The 17,148-nt window shown below is 37.1% G+C and overlaps 1 protein-coding gene across 1 annotated transcript in view; it reads right to left on the bottom strand.

The window, feature by feature from the left end:
* The window catches only part of OGFOD3 (2-oxoglutarate and iron dependent oxygenase domain containing 3), an 83,772-nt gene that overhangs the window by 64,692 nt on the left and 1,932 nt on the right, over window positions 1-17,148 (bottom strand). The window contains exons 2-3 of the mRNA XM_074225214.1: window positions 13,378-13,595; window positions 4,987-5,062 (exon numbers count right to left, since the gene is read on the bottom strand). Coding sequence (XP_074081315.1) covers window positions 4,987-5,062; window positions 13,378-13,595 — 294 coding nt within the window. The remainder of the gene's footprint in view (window positions 1-4,986; window positions 5,063-13,377; window positions 13,596-17,148) is intronic.

Genomic DNA, 17,148 nt, shown 5'->3' with positions numbered 1-17,148 from the left:
CGTAGTTTTTGGATATGGCCAATATGGGAATTTGTTTTGCTTCAAGAGTTTTGTTTTTCTTACTTTCTTTCTTTCTCTTTCTCCTCTTGAAGGAGTTGGGGTAGGGGGGGAAGATTATCAACTAAAAAGAACTAAAATTTTAAAAATTAAAATATTTTAGTAATAAAGCACTCTACAAAGAACAATGTTAAACTTGAACAATGTTCTTTCATCTTCTGAAATATGAAAAATTTGCCCCGATTCAGAAAAGACACAAAACAAGAAGCTTAAGGGAACTTTAAAAAAAAAAAAAAGATTTATAGAAACTGGTAGAAAGCAGAGGTGAGGGAGCCAAGACAGCAACAAGAACGGACCATGTCTTGGCGCTCTCATAAAACTTATAAACTAAGGACTCTAACTAAATTTTCTAGAGATAGAACCCAGAGGGACCCAGTGAGGCAGTTCTCCTACTCAAGGTAACGTGGAAAAGAGCAGAAAGGCTCTGCTCCCCGGGGTTCGAGGGGCGGCCAGTCAGAGGGGTGGCCCGCCAGAGCGAAAGCACTTCAGCCTCCCAGAGGCAGCCCTAGGGAACTGGGAGCTGTAGCTCACAGCAGCGGGGGAGTTTCCTGAGCTACAACGCCCCCCCCCAAAGCACATGAAGCCCAGCCCTCAGGGCACACAGCCCAGGATCCAGGAACAGAAGCAGACAGAGCTGGTAAGCAGAAGCCTTCAGGGCATGAGCCCATTGAACCTAGAGAGGGGAGTGAAGAGAGAGAGACCGCTGAGCTCTGTCCTCTGCCCCTGGAACAGGACTCTGGGGCTCTGACCACATTCAGATCCTGATCACAGTCTAGGCCCCCCATAGAACAGCAGGGCCCCCCGACCTCAGCCCCGTGGCAGAGGGGGGAGCATATAGTCATTCACAGACTAGGAGGGAGGACAGAGCCTCACACACTGAGCTCCCTGTGGAAGTGTCCCAAAAGCTCAGGAAGCACCCCCAAAACAGGCTAAGGCTGGGAAAATGAGCAAGCAGAAAAACAAGAGGAACACCATTGAGAAATATTTTGCCTGTGAGCACAAGAAGGATCAAAATATTCAATCTGAAGATGAGGAAGCACAAGCTCCTACATCTAAAGACTCCAAGAAAAAGAGAAAGTGGGCTCAGGCTATGACAGAGCTCAAAAAAGACTTTGAAAATCAAATGAGGGAGTTAGAAGAAAAACTGGGAAAAGAAATGAGAGAGATGCAGGAAAAACATGAAAATGAAGTCAGCAGCTTAGTCAAGGAAATCCAAAAAAATGCTGAAGAAAATAGCATGCTAAAAACCAGCTTAGGTCAAATGGATAAATCAGTTCAAAAAGTTATGGAGGAGAAGAATGCTTTAAAAAGCAAAATTGGCCAGATGGAAAAAGAGATAAGAAAAATCTCTGAGGAGAACAAATCCTTCAGACAAAGAACAGAATTCAGGGAGATTGATGAATTTACCAGAAATCAGAAATCAATACTTCAAAACCAAAAAACTGAAAAATTAGAAGAAAATGTGAAATATCTCATTGAAAAAAACAACTGATATGGAAAACAGATTTAGGAAAGATAATTTAAAAATTATTGGAATACCTGAAAGTCATGATCAGGAAAAGAGCCTTGACATCATTTTCAAAGAATCACTCTACAGGAAAATTGCCCTGATATTCTAGAAGCAGAGGGCAAAATAGAAATGGAGAGAATCCATGGATCCCCTCAAAAAAGAGATCCCAAAAAATCAACCCCTAGGAATATTATAGCCAAGTTCCAGAACTCCCAAGTCAAAGAGAAAATATTACAAGCATCCAGAAGGACACACAGTTCAAATATCGTGGAGCTGCAGTCAGGATCACACAGGATTTAGCAGCAACTACATTGGAAGCTCGTAGGGCTTGGAATATAATATGCCAGAGGCAAAAGAGCTTAGAATGCAGCCGAGAATCAACTACCCAGCAAGGCTGAATGTCCTCTTCCAGGGAAAAAGATGGACTTTCAATGAACTAGGGGAATTTCAAATGTTCCTGTTGGAATGGCCAGAGCTGAACAGAAGGTTTGATCTTCAGATACAGGACTCAGGTGAAGCATAGAGATTGGAGAAGGGGAAAATATGAGGGACTTAATGATGATGAACTGCATGTATTCCTGTATACAAAAATGACACTGATAATACTAATATGAACTTTCTCAGTTAATAGAGCAGGTAGAGGGAGCTTTTATAGTTGAAGCACAGGAGAAAGCTGAATTCGAAGATAAAATATGGTGTAAAAATGGAGTTAATAGAATAAAAGGGAAATCTAATGGGAGAAAGAAAAAGGAGAGGGGGAATAGGCCAAGATATTTCATATAATAAGAATTTTTTTTATTATAATGAGCTATTGCAATGCTATGGAAGGGGGGAAGGCAAGGGGGAATGAGGGAAACTTCGCTCTCATCAGAGGTGGCTAGGAGAGGAAACAGCATATATACTCAATGGGGTATAGGCATTCGGAATAAGGAGAGGGGGCGACAGGGGGAAGGAGGGGATGCGAGTGATGGAGGAGAGGATGGACCATTGGGGGAGAGTGGTCAGATATAAAACATTTTTATTGCAAGGGGCTGGGATTGGATGGCCTGTCCAGGACCATGGGGCCAGGTGTATTCTGGGCCTAAGGGGTGGTATGGGGACTCGGGGCTTCTTGGCCCCAGGGCCAGGGATCTGTCTGCTGCGCTACTCAGCTACCCTACAGCAGAGTCAGAGTGAAAGGAGAGAGAAAATATAGTACATGGTAGTGGAGAAATACCAAAGGAGGGAGTTGCGATCAGCAATGGCAACATTGGAAAAATATGGAAGTAACTTTTGCCATGGACTAATCATAAAGAATGTGATCCACGCACGACAGAGTTGGTGTTAGAACAAAGACTGAAGCACATTTTTTAATATTATTATTATATTTTGGGGGGGGTGCAGGGCAAATGGGGCTGGGTGGCCTGCCTGGGGCCACATAGCAGGGTGATCCTTGTGTGTCTAAGGCCGGATTGGGACCCAGGTGCTTCTGGCTCAAGGGCCAATGCTCTGTCCACCACCCAGCCACCCCTACTATTATTACTATTTTATTTTATTTTGGGTCTTTTTTTTCTTTTCTTTTGGTTTCTGCAGGGCAGTGGGGTTCGGGTGGCTTGCATATCACACGGCTGGGTGATTGTTGGGTGTATGGGGCCGGATGTGGGCTCGGGTGCTCGTGGCTCCAGGGCTGGTGCTCCATCCATTGCGCCACCTGGCCGTACCTACAATTATTACTATAATTTTTTTAATTTTAATTTTTTTTCTCTCCCCTTTACTTTATCGCTGCAGCAAGTCTATATTTATGGGGGGAGGGGGTACCTCATTTATTCTTAAACAAGAATATTTTACTAATGTAAAAATAACATTGATTGTACAAAATGAGAATAAATATTAAATAACAAAATAAATTTAAAAAACTACAAAGAAAAAAAAGAAAAATGACACTGATAATACTCATAGGAACCTTCTCAGTTAATAGAGCAAGTAGAGGGAGCTTTTATAGTTGAAGCACAGGAGAAAGCTGAATTTGAAGATAAAATATGGTGTAAAAATGGAGTCAAAAGAAAAAAGGGAAATGTAATGGGAGAAAGAAAAAGGAGAGGGGGGAATAGGCCAAGATATTTCATATAATAAGATTTTTCTTTATTACAATGAGCTATTGCAATGATATGGAAGGGAGGAAGGCAAGGGGGAATAAGGGAATCTTCACTCTCATCAGAGCTGGTTAGGAGAAGAAACAACATATATATACTCGATGGGGTATAGGCATCTGGAGTAAGAAGGAGAGGGGAGGGACAGGGGGAAGGGGGGGATGTGAGTAATGGAAGAGAGGGTGGACCATGGGGGGAGAGTGGTCAGATATAACACATTTTCTTTTTTACTTCTCACAAGGGGCTGGGATTGGATGGCCTGTCTGGGACCATAGGGCCAGGTGGATGCTGGGCCTAAGGGGTGGTATGGGGGGCTCAGGGCCTCTTGGCCCCAAAGCTGGGGATCTGTCTGCTGCACCACTTAGCTACCCTACAGCAGCTTCAGAGTGAAAGGAGAGAGAAAATATAGTACATGGTAGTGGAGAAATATGAAAGGAGGGAGTTGCAATCAGCAATGGCAATGGTGGAAAAATGGAAGTAACTTTTACAAAGGACTTATCATAAAGAATGTGATCCACCCGCGACAGAGTTATTGGTGTTGGAACAGAGACCCAAGCACATTTTTTATTATTATTTTGGGGGAGATGCAGGGCAAATGGGGCTGGGTGGCCTGCCTGGGGCCGCATAGCAGGGTGATCGTTGGGTGTCTGATTTGTCAGATTTGGACCTGGGTGCTCCTGGCTCAAGGGCCAATGCTCTGTCCACCACCCAGCCACCCCTACTATTATTACTATTTTATTTTATTTTATTTTGGAGTCTTTTTTTTTTTCTTTTTCTTTTTGGTTTTTGTAGGGTAGTGGGGTTCAGGTGCCTTGCATGTCACGTGGCTGGGTGATTGTTGGGTGTATGGGACCAAATGTGGGCTTGGGTGCTCATGGCTCCAGGGCTGGTGCTCCGTCCATTGCACGACCTAGCCATACCTACAATTATTACTATTATTTTTTTTAATTACAATTTTTTTTCTCTCCCCTTTACTTTATCGCTCAAGCAAGTCTATATTTATGGGGGGAGGGGTATTTTGTTTACTCTTAAACAAGAATATTTTATTAATGTAAAAAAAACATTATTTGCACAATTATTTTTCCGTATAATGTTTGTTTTTAAGAGAAGATACTATTTAACCATTAAAAAAAAGAAAGTAGAGGTGGGACAATAGTCCCAGTATCAGTGGTTATCAGTGCTTTTCAGGAATAGTTTTATGTTCAAAATATGATAAGTTATTCAAACTGAACCCATGGCTTCTCTGTCCCAGGATCAGATAGAACATGTTCAGTGTACAAATATAATTACCGCCGTAGCTGTTCAGCTTCCTCTCTGGTGATTACTATGTCTGTTATGCCTCTGCCACATTTTCTAGGTGTACACCCTGGAGAAGAAAAGAAAAGAAAAATAGATATAGTAATTAAAACATTTTCAAAGCATCTCATAGTTCTCTGATTGAATGAACCAACAAATTCTGGATATATATTATGTATTAATTACAATAATAATAATATTTAGTAGATATTTGCTATGTAAATGGTACTTTTTCAGAACTTAAGGATTTTCACATTATAGAGAATATATAAATTCTTCTATAAAAGTGATTACAATCAAAAATCATTTAGCCCTTCCCCCATCTCTAGGAAATATTTCTTCTAAATCATAGCAAAAAGATAACTATCATAGCCTTAGAAAGAAAAATACTCAAATATAAGAGACAGCTACCAAGGTCCTTAAAAACTTGTCTTGCTAAGTACAATAGAAATCAGTGAGTAATCCTGTAGTGACTGCCTCTGGTTTACATCAGGTATTTTTAAGTTTAAGATGAGGTATTATAAAAGTGAAGAAGATTAGGAAATCAACAGAAAGAAGTCTGTCAAGCTTCTATTGGAAGATGCCCCAATAATAGCAGTGCCTGCCTCAGCAACAGATAAAAGTTAGCATCTAGTAATAAATTGCCCAAACTGCCTACCACCTTCTTTGTTTTAGCAGTGATGGGATCATGTTATCTCTCTATTCTCTACATGCTGACAAAAATAAAACTTCATAAAAACAAAAAAGCTTATCTACAGAAAATGAATAAGTTAAAGAAAACTCCTCTTTGATCAAAAAAAATCTGTTACAATTTAGGAGAATCAAGAGACTAGAAGAATTACAAACTAATTCATTAACCAGCAAAAAAAAAGATAAAATTAAGTGGATAATAAGGATATTAAAGGAATTAAGGGTTCTAGTTAAAGTCACCCCCCAAAAAAAAGGGGTGGAGGAAAAACCTACAAAAACATACATAAGAAAAACCCCATCAGTGGAAACAATAAATATATTTGAGCTTCCTTTTAAGAAATCTTTCTTCTTATTATTTGTATCCCCAGTGACTAACAGTGCCAGTCCCACATAACTGTGCTTAATCTGGATACTGAGTACTATATTCTTCAAGGATCTAAGGATAGGCAAACTCTCAGTGTCCAAAGCAGTCTAATCCAAAAGCAGTCAACCAGTTAGACAGCAAGCATGTACACCATACACCCCAGTTTTATCCATGCATTGGAAGGTTCTACATAGAGCCTTCCTGGCTAGATTCTATGATAGATGACCACAAATCTCTACCCAAATCTTTATAACCCAGGCTGAAAAAAAAAAAGACTCACTATAATTTTTCCTTGAATTTCCCAATCATGACTTCATCTGATGCTCTTTATAGGTCTTTGTTGAAGGAGGTGTGAAAGAGACCTGAGTTGCATAACATTAAATGTGCATAGATTAAACAATCAAATAAAATAGAGAGAGATTTTGGATAGAAATGCAAAATGCAAAAATCTCTTCTTTACCAAAAACACATGCAAAAGTAAAAGACTAAAAATGAAAGACTAGAACAAAATTTCTATGCAAAAATCAGATTTATAATCGCAATATCAAACTACCATAAAAATTCAAAATAAAAGCAGAGATAAACAAATTACATCCTGCTGAAAGAAAGGGAAACTATTTAGAGCAGTAGTGTAAAATTTTAGAAACAGGAACCAATCAAAGAGCTATGAGATTGCATATCCTTTGGTCCAGCAATAACACTATTAGGTCTGTATCCCAAAGAGATAATAAAAAGGGGTAAAAGACCCACATGTACATGGCAGTTCTTTTTGTGGTGGCAAAGAATAGGAGAGTTGCCCATGGGAATGGGCAAACAAGTGGTGGTATATGAATGAAATGGAATATTATTATTCTATAAGAAACAATGAGCAGGAAGATTTCAGAAAAACTCAGAACTGATTGACACTGAGAGAAGTGAACAGAACCAGAAAAACACTGCCCAACCTAAATATCAACACTGTGTGATGATCAACTTTGATAAACTTAACTCTCCTCAGCACTACAACAAAGACAATTCTAAAAGAATAGAAAAAGACTATAAAGTCTGAATGCAAGATTAAAGCATATTATTTTCATTTTTTTAAAATTTGTTTTGTTTTTTCTTTCTCGTGGTTTTTCCTTTTTGTTCCTTCTTTCACAGTATGACTAATATGGAAATTAGTGTAACATGATTTTGCATGGGTAACCTATATCAGATAGCTTGCTACCTAAGATTGGGGGAGGAAAGAGTGGAAGGGAGAAAACTTTACAAAAATGAATGTTGAAAACTGTCTATATAATTGAGATAATAATTAATTAAAATTTTGAATTGGAATAGGAACCAATAATCCATACATAAGGATACTTGGTAGGTTGTATTTTGCCTTACTTTTCAGTTGTAATGTCTGTTTCACTATATTTTTATTTATTTTGTTACATATTTCTCAAATGAATTTAAATCTAACTCAGGTTGCATTCAGGCATGTTGAAGTGAGTTTTGAGTTTATTTGTTTTTTTAAGAGTTATAAAAAGTTTTTATAAATGAATGATAGCACTACAGGAATAAATTGGAAATGAAATGAGAATAACAACAACTCCCTAAAAATCAGAATGGTCCAAACTGAAGTTAATAACTCCATGAGGCAACAAGAAATATTCAAAAGAAGTCAAAAGTTTAAAAATATAGAATATGTTAAGCCTATCATAGTTAAAAACAACTGACTAGTGAAACTGATCAAGGAGAGATAACAACAATCACTGAACTACCTGAAAGCCATGAATAATAACCATAAAACACAAACACCGTATTTCAAGAAATCACAAAAGAAAATTGCCCAGATCTCTTAGAACTAAAGGACAACATACAAATTGAAACAATAAAAATCCTAAAAGAAACCTCAAAAATGAAAATTCCTAGGAATATTAAAATTAAAATCTGGAGTTTTTAGGTTAAAGAAAAAAATACTGCAAGCAGCTGGAATGATTTCAAGTACCAAGAAGCCATAATCAGTATCACAAAAGATTTAGAAACTACTGGAGCAAAAAGTTTGAAATACAATAGTCCAGGAATCAAAGGATATAGGTTTATAACCAAAAATAACTTAGTAAAACTGAGTAAAATTCTAAATTTGAAAAGAAAAAAAGTTTCTTTAATGAAACAAAGCATTTTCAAGCATTCATGATCAAAAGACTAATGTTGCACAAAATTTTTGAAGTATAAATATGGGAGTCAAGAGAAACATAAAAAGGTAATATGAGTGGGCAATCAAAAAAGAACCAAATAAAGAAAAGTTATTTACATGTTAACAGAAGGAAATGATATATTTATCCCCTCAGAGACCTATGCATCATCAAGGGGCAAAAAGAGAGTCTATTTAGAAAAAGATCCTGGAGGTAATTCTAATGTGTCTTGATGATCTTAAAAGAATAATAAAAAGGGAAGGGAAGGGAAGAGAAATATCCTGGAGAAGGGAGTGGGGAAGAAAAAACAAGATTATCTCAGAATTATAAAATAAAAGTATATACTTTCTCTCCCTTTACTCTCTTTCTCAACTGGTCAAAGGATTGAATACACACAATCAAACAGACAGACAGATATACACACACACACAGAGTCTCATACTCTATTTCTCACACTCATACAGAGTTGAGTACTGAAATATATTTCACTCAATAGGGAAACCAAGTAGGAAAAGAGATATGGGAATCAGGAATAAGAGACTGGGAAGGTGAAGGAAATGACTAGTCCTACTCAAACTCTTAACCTCTAATTTTAACATGTGCACAAATGTACACGTATACAAAAATGTAACAGTTCCACTTGTAGTGGCCAAGAATTGGAAACTGAGGGTATGTCCATTTCATACACACACACACACACACACACACACACACACACACAATGTAGGGGGGATGTCCATCTGTTGAGATATAGCTGGACAAATTTCATATACACATACATATACACACACACATCACACATATGATACGTATATATGTATATATATATATATATATACATATAAAATACCTATATGATAGAATATATAAGAAATGATGAAGGAGGTGGCTTCAGAGAAACCTGGAAAGACATGTATGATGTAGAATGAAATGATTAAAACCAGAATAACTTATAAAATTACTTAGGAACTCTAATAAGTTGTATGATCAATCATGGTTTCAAAGAACCTATGATGAAGAAACTTGTTAAGATTAAGACTTTTTTGGAGGATACAGCCAATACAAGAATCTGTTTTGGGGGCAGCTAGGTGGCGCAGTGTATAGAGCACCGGCCCTGAAGTCAGAAGTACCTGGGTTCAAATCCGGTCTCAGACACTTAATAACTACCTAGCTGTGTGGCCTTGGGCAAGCCACTTAACTCCACTGCCTTGCAAAATCTAAAATAAAGGGGCAGCTAGGTGGCGCAGGGGGCGGCTAGGTGGCACAGTGGATAAGAGCACTGGCCTTGTAGTCAGGAGTACCTGAGTTCAAATCTGGCCTCAGACACTTGATAATTACCTAGCCGTGTGGCCTTGGGCAAGCCACTCAGCCCTATTGCCTTGAAAAATCTAAAAAAAATAAAAAAATAAAAAATTTAAAATCTAAAAAAAAAATCCATTTTGGTTAATTATACGCTACAAGGCTAATTCTGCTTTTAAAGGAATTCTCTTATGTGGATTTTTGTGCCTCTTTTACCATTTGGTTTATTCTGTTTTTAAGGGCATTATTTTCTACAGTATTTGTTTATGCCTCCTTTATCAAGTTATTCACTCTTTTAAAATTTTTTTGTTACATTTAAGTTCCTAGCTGTCTCCCTCCCTCCTTCCCTACTCTAGCACTAGAGGCCATCATTTGATAGATATGCAAATACAGATATATGTAAAACCATTCTATGTATACTTCTATTTATCAGTTCTTTCTCTGGTGATGTATAGCATCTTCCCTCAGGTCCTTCATAGTTGATTTGAATATTTTTAATACTCAGCTTAGCATTGATTCTTTTTTTAGGATTTTCTTGCATCACCTTCATTTCTATTCCCCAAATTTTTCTCTATTCTCATATTTGATTTTTAAAATTTAGAACTCTTCCAGGAATTCATCTTTGGCCTGAAATCAATTTACATTTTTCTTTGAGGCTCTGCATGTAATTGTTTTGACTTTGTTGTCTCCTTTTGAAATTAAATTTTAATCTTCCCTGTAACCATAATAATATGATCAAGTTCTTTTATTTTGGTTGTTCATTTTTCAGCTATTTCTTGATTTTTTTTTTTAGTCTATCCACTGTATCACCTAGCCGCCCCGATTTCTAGATTTTTAAAGTTGTTTGCTTCCTGGGTGGAGGGGGTACTTCAGGATATTTAGAACTAGTGCTGAGCATCTATAAGTTTTCAGATCTTCCAAGGTGGTATGATCTAAGGAGAGATGTGGTCACTGTACTCCTGACCTGTGCTCTGGTCTGTGAGTGACCACAAGCCCTTTTTTTTTGACCTGGAACTATGATTAAGGTCATGTGCCCCTAAAGTTGCAAGTTCTTGTGTGCTAATGTACCTCCTCACTCTAGATGTACAACCCAAGACCGCAACCAAGATCTATATATATATATTGGCACCTAGTACCAGCAAAGGGATTGTAATCTCCTTCTGACCAGTAGTCTGATCCCTTTATCATCTATGGACTGAGAGCTCTGGAAGCCACTTTTATCAATTTAGTTGCCCCCAAGGTCTGTCATTAGCTTGCCAAGGTGCAGCCTAATATTGTATTGCCAGGGCATTTGCTTGCACAACTGTGCTCTACTCTCTCCCTCTTGTGAGAGACCTTTCCTGCTGACCTAAGTTGTTTTGTGCTGAAAAACTGTTTCATTCTGTCTTTTTGTTGGTTCCAGGATTTTTTTTTTTATATTGTTTGGAGGGGAACCTGGGAGTGCTTAGGAAAGTCCCTGGCTTTTCTCTGCCATCTTGACTCAGCCTTCTTAACTTTGTCTAGAAGGAAGCCAAGGAAATTAAGAGGCAGAGGTGAGAGGGCAGAAAGTTCTAGGCATGAAAAAGTCAATACAAGTGCAGTCTGGAGACACAGGTTTCATATGAGAGGACACTGCAGCTAGATTACAGAGTATATAGAATTATAAAACTGCTGGAAAGGTAGGAAAGTCACAAAACTAGAAAGGGCTTTAAATATTAGCAGACTTTTATATTTGGTTCTGGAGGAAATTTTTAGTCTTATGTTATAGAGGAGAAATATATGCAGTTGTGACATAGTGAAATACACCTTTTAGGAGAATCACTTTGGTAGTTTTAAGTGAAGAGAGACTTAAGGCAAATAGATCAAATGGAAGGTCACTGCAATAGTTTAAGCTAGAAGAAACAAAGCCAATACTAGCATCTCTACATGAGTAGAAAAAGGGGAACTTCATAGTTATTTTAGCAATAATAATAATAATAATAGTAATAATAATGAGAAACATTTACATAAAGCTTTAAGTTTTGCAAAGCACTTTCTAAATATCTTTACAACAAACATATGACACAGGTTACTATCTCCATCTTGAAGATGAGGGAACTGGGCCAGACAGAGGCCTAGGGTCACACAGCTACAAGGGTCTATGACCAGATTTGAACTTAGTTCCTCCTGATTCCAGGTCTAGTACTCTATGTACCATGCCACTTAGCTATAACAATGAGAGATGACTATAATGGAATACCACCATTCCATAAGAAATGACAAAAGACAATTCTCAAAGAATTTCTGAGAAATCTTTTATGAACTATTGTAAAATGTAATGTAAAATATACGAAATCTTGTATGAACTATTGTAAAATGAAAACAATTTATACAATAAGAAATCTGTTTAGACAATCTGTTCAGTACTGAACAAGTTTGAAAAACTTTAGAAATCTGCTCAATGCAGTAAACAACCATGACCACTGAGAAACGATGATAAAGAATGCTACTAATCTCCTGACAGAAAGTTATTGGATTCAAGATACAGAACGAGAAATATATTTTTATACAAGATCCCAAATAAAATGTCTTCTTTGACTATATATAAATACACACACACACACACACATATGTTATAAGGGTTTACTTTTTCTTTTATTCTACTGGGAGGGTGAAAGAGGGAGAATAAAGCTCATTAAATAAAATTTTAAAAAATTAAATACCGATATGAAAAAAAAGAAAAAAAAGACAATTGTATTAATTCAGTTGAGAAGTGTTGAAGGTCTGAAATACATTTGTGACCATACATATGTGTGGCAAGAAGGGAAAACATATGAGAGATGCTGAGAAAGTAGAAATAACAAGGCTGAGCAACTGAAAAGATGTGAGAGATGAAAGATCATGAGGAGTTGGGGATACCAACAAGGATATAAGCTTTAATGATTGTGGTACCCTAATGGAAGAAAGGAGCACGATGGAGAAGAAGTCAAAGTTCAAAATAATGAGATCAACAGATGAGACCACCTAGAAGGAAAATAGAAAGGGAAATAGGACAGAATTTGGAAGATATCTACTGGGCAAAGGAAACTAGGATGAGATGTCAGGTAGGTCAGGGAGAGAACAGTCACAAAAACCTAGGAAGGAGTATACAAAAAGTGATCGCCAGAATAAAATGTTGCAAAGAGGTCAAAAAATGATCAAGAATGAGAAAAGAATATTAAATTTGTCGATTGAGAGTGCTCTAAAAATTTTGGAGAGGACAATTTCATTTGAATGATGAAGGTTTAGAAGAGATGGAGAAGAAAGGAAGAGGAAGCACCAAATGAAGTCAGTGTTGTCAAGGAGGAGGAGAGACATGGGACAATGCCTAGTGGATATAGTTAAATCAAGTGAGAGTTTTTCAAGAATGGGGGAGACATAAACAAGGAGGAGCCAAATGATGAGAGATTGAAGAGAGGGTATATCACAAAATATGAAATGAATAATATAAAATCTATACTTTAGTCTTCTCAAACATAAAATCAACATAAAATTTTCACCATTACTGGTTACCATTGTTACAATGTAAACTATCTTTTTAACTGGCTTATCCATGAAGAATGGTGATAGAAATATTTTATGCTGAAAATATTACTATTGCTATTACAGTAGAAATTTATATAAACTAAATATATCTAAAATACTAAATTAATTATGTGAAGTTTGTAACTGCAAATTTTCTAAGATGAATAGAACTGAAATGTTACAATAAATACCAAAATCAGGGTTATGACCCTAACCTCTTATTCTTTTCAAGGCTATAAATCCTGGCCCCACTACAATGAAATTTGTTGATCCAATATTTTATAACCACCCTTGAAACCAGAGTACCATTTGTGAGAAGAAACAAATAGCATCTATTAAAGGAATCAGTACCTTCAAATCTTTTGTGACTGTCATAATCCTCAGAACAAGTCACTTCAATAAACCTGTTATGTAGAATTTCATTATGATGAGCCAAAACTTCAGTGACACCATCATCACCATTCAAAAAGCTCCATAATAAAAGACTAACAAGTAGACCAGATGATCCCACAACTGAAATTTTCAACCATTTCCTCTGGGATTCATGATGAACTTGATTCTTCTTTATACTAGGGATAGAAAATAAACTAATATCAATTTTCATCCAACATTTCATTGAATATTCCAATAACATCACTGTTAAATTCACACACAACTAATACTTAAACAGTATGTTAGCTGACTCCTATAATAAATATTCCCAGACTCCACAGATGACTGAAACTTAACCAGAGCTTTATGTCAATCAACAAATCAAATTACCTAATAGACTTTCAAAAAAAAGCATAAAACATATATTCTCTCCACATAGAAGTCACAATTGAGATGGACAGAGGCAGGTAAAAATATATATGTTAACTATATTTAATTGGTGTCCAAGTTTGAAATAAAGTTCAACTACACATCCAAATCCCCTTCCTCTGAGTTCTCTTCGATTTAAACTCCAAATGACAGAAATCACCCCTGGCTGCAATAGTAGCGCCATGAACCATTAGGCCTAAGAACTAAGCAAAACAGTTAAAAAGAAAAGATATAGAATATGCGGCACTGTGCAGCAATCCACTAAGTCTAGGAGAACTTATATGGCATACAGCTAGAGCTGGTGCTATCTCTTCAAAAGTCAAATGGGGCAGAGACGTATGCTCATGAACAGTGGCTGAGACACTGAGATTCTCCCAGAGAAACTTCCATCAGAAGGAAAGGAGTTAGAAGATAAAGAACAGGGGAAAATAAGGTGAAGTCACCAAAGATCTCAGAGGAGATCTTTAGCCAGAAGTGGATAATTCAAGAGGTAAAATATCATCAGCAGAAAAATCTGGCATCCAGATGTAGCAAAAGAGTTCAAGCATCTATGAATAGATAGATTTTCTCTATACAATAGACAGAATAAACAAAATATATTTCCTTTATGTAAAACAAGAGAAAATGACAACCCTTAAGGCGACTTAAGACCCTGCAAATGGGAACAGTCCAGGACCAAGTTAACAATGAGGCCCTGAGCAGCCACACCTGCTGCAAGCAGTAGGTATGTAATCAAGTTCTTGGTGACAACTAGATTGGCAGCAACAGCTTCTGGAGCTTTCAGCCTACACAGTAAAAGGGTCAGAAAGAAGTTATAGGGGATCCTTTGCTGACACTGGGTGCAGGTCTCTTTTGCATTGTCTGTACTCAATTCTGCATTTGAGACCCAGAGCAAAGAAGATCAGAAACCCTGGTCACAATTCCAGTGGAGAAGAGTGCTTGTGGCCACTCAGAGACCAGAACACAGGTCAGAACAATGATCTTTCCTTAGATCATACCATCTTGGAAGATTTGAAAACTTAAAGGTAAATGCTGACAACTAGCTCTGAATACAACAGCACAAAAATCCTGAGACTTGGGACAGTGCCCCTTCCACCCAGAGAGTAGAGGCCAAGTTTAACATAAAGTTTTTTTGTTTATTCTTTTTTTAAGATTTTTCAAGGCAATGGGGTTAAGTGGCTTGCCCAAGGCCACACAGCTAGGTAATTATTAAGTGTCTGAGGTAGGATTTGAACCCAGGTACTCCTGACTCCAAGGCTGGTGCTCTATCCACTGTGCCACCTAGCTGGCCCCTTTAACATAAAGTTAAAAGTCATTTGTGCAAACATCAAAAAAAAAAAAAAGACCAAACAGAAAGTTATTATGGTGACTGGAAGATCGAAACAGAAACTCAGAAGAAGACAATGAGATCAAAGCACGTACCTGCAAAGCCAAAAAAAAAAAAATGGTCCAAAGACCCTAGAAAGGTTCAAAAAGGATTTTAAATCAAATAAGAGAAGCAGAGGGAAAATGGGGGGGATGAAAGTGATGAAAAAAAGGGTCAACAGCATAGGAAAGGGGACACACACACACACACACACACACACACACACACACACACACAAATACTGCAGAGAGTAAGATACTAAAAAATAGAATAGACCAAATGTTGAAAGAGGCATAAAAATACTAAAGTCCTTAAAAAACTAAAATGGTCAAATGGAAAAAGAGGTACAAAAACTCACTGAAGAACTCCATTAAAAGTATATTAAGGGGCAGCTAGGTGGTGCAGTGGATAAAACACCAGCCCTGGAGTCTGGAGGAACTGAGTTCAAATCCAACCTCCGACACTTAATAATTACCTGGTTACGAGAACTTGGACAAGTCACTTAAACCCCATTGCCTTAACAAAAAGCAAAAACAAAAAAGAAAAAGTGTATTGATTGGGGCAGTTAGGTGGTACAGTAGATAGAGTATTGGCCTTGGAGGTGGGAGGATCTGAATTCAAAATCTAGTCTCTGACTCTTGATAGTTATTAGCTGTGTGACCTTGGGCAAGTCATTTAACCCCCACTGTCTCACAAAAACAAAAATAAACCCAAATCATGGAAAAGTACATTGATAGAAGATACAAATGTGAACTGACTATGACAGGATGATATCAAAAAAATTAAATTAATGGGTGAAAGGGGAAAGAGAGGGATAGAATAGAAAAATTATCTCACATTAAAAAAAGGCATGAAAGAGCTTTTACAGTGGAGGGAATAAAGGAAATGAGGAAGAAACTCAAAGTCTTACAAAAAATGAAGGTTGAAAACTATCTTTACATGTAAATAAAAAGTAAATAAAAATTTTAATTTAAAAAATTAGAAACTAAAGTTGGTTGATAGTTGTCCTTTATTCCCAAAGAGAGCCAAAATGATATCACTATGTTGGGGTCAAGGTACAGTATGACTACGGCTGATCTCAGAAAGTTCTGACACATAGGGAACAGTCTATATGCAAATGTGGAGTGTCTGTAAACTGGCACCTTTCTTTTGGATTACTGCCCTTTTCAATGCAGGTATACCATGCTGTGCCAATTTCTCCCTTATCTCAATCTATTCCAAAGGTCTTCAGAGAGACCTTGCAAGCATCCTTATTGTTGCTTCTTCTGACCTCTGTGTGAGTACTTGCCTAGGGAGGGAGTTCTCCATAAAACAGTCTTTTATGTAAATGTGTGCTTAGCCACCATGGCCAGCCCACTGGAGTTATATTCTCTGCAACAGAGTTTGAATGCTTGGCAGCTCAGTGGGGAAAGGACCTCTGTATCCAGTACTTTATTTTGCCCAGTGATCTTCAGAATCTTTCTATGAAAATTCAAATGGAAGTAATTCATTTTTTCTGGCATGGCCCTGGTTTACTGTCCAGGTTTCACATTGTGGTTAACAAAGTGGTTCTGTAGACCTTCAGCTTGAGTCTAATACTTCATCTATCCCACACTTTCTTTTGAAGTCTCCCAAAAACTGAGTTGGCTGTGGAAATGCATGCATCAGTCTCATCGTCTGTATAATACATCTGTATATATCAATCTTATTGATATTTGTATATATGACATCCCTAGAAACTACACTGCTAAGGGTAAGTGAAATTATCCATATCATTAAAAATTTATTAAAGGAATTAGAAGGAATGAAGTAATTAAAATAGACAATGAAAAAAACTATCACTCTTTGCAGATGATATGATTTTTATACTTGGTGAATCCTAGAAAACCAACTAAAAAACAAGCTGAAATAATTAAAATTTTAGCAAAGAAATAGCACATCCAGATCTCAAACTATATTATAAAGGAGCAATCATC

This window comes from Macrotis lagotis, chromosome 2, assembly GCF_037893015.1.
Source record: "Macrotis lagotis isolate mMagLag1 chromosome 2, bilby.v1.9.chrom.fasta, whole genome shotgun sequence".
NCBI lineage: Eukaryota > Metazoa > Chordata > Mammalia > Peramelemorphia > Peramelidae > Macrotis > Macrotis lagotis.
This window is presented reverse-complemented; position numbering and strand designations above follow the sequence as displayed.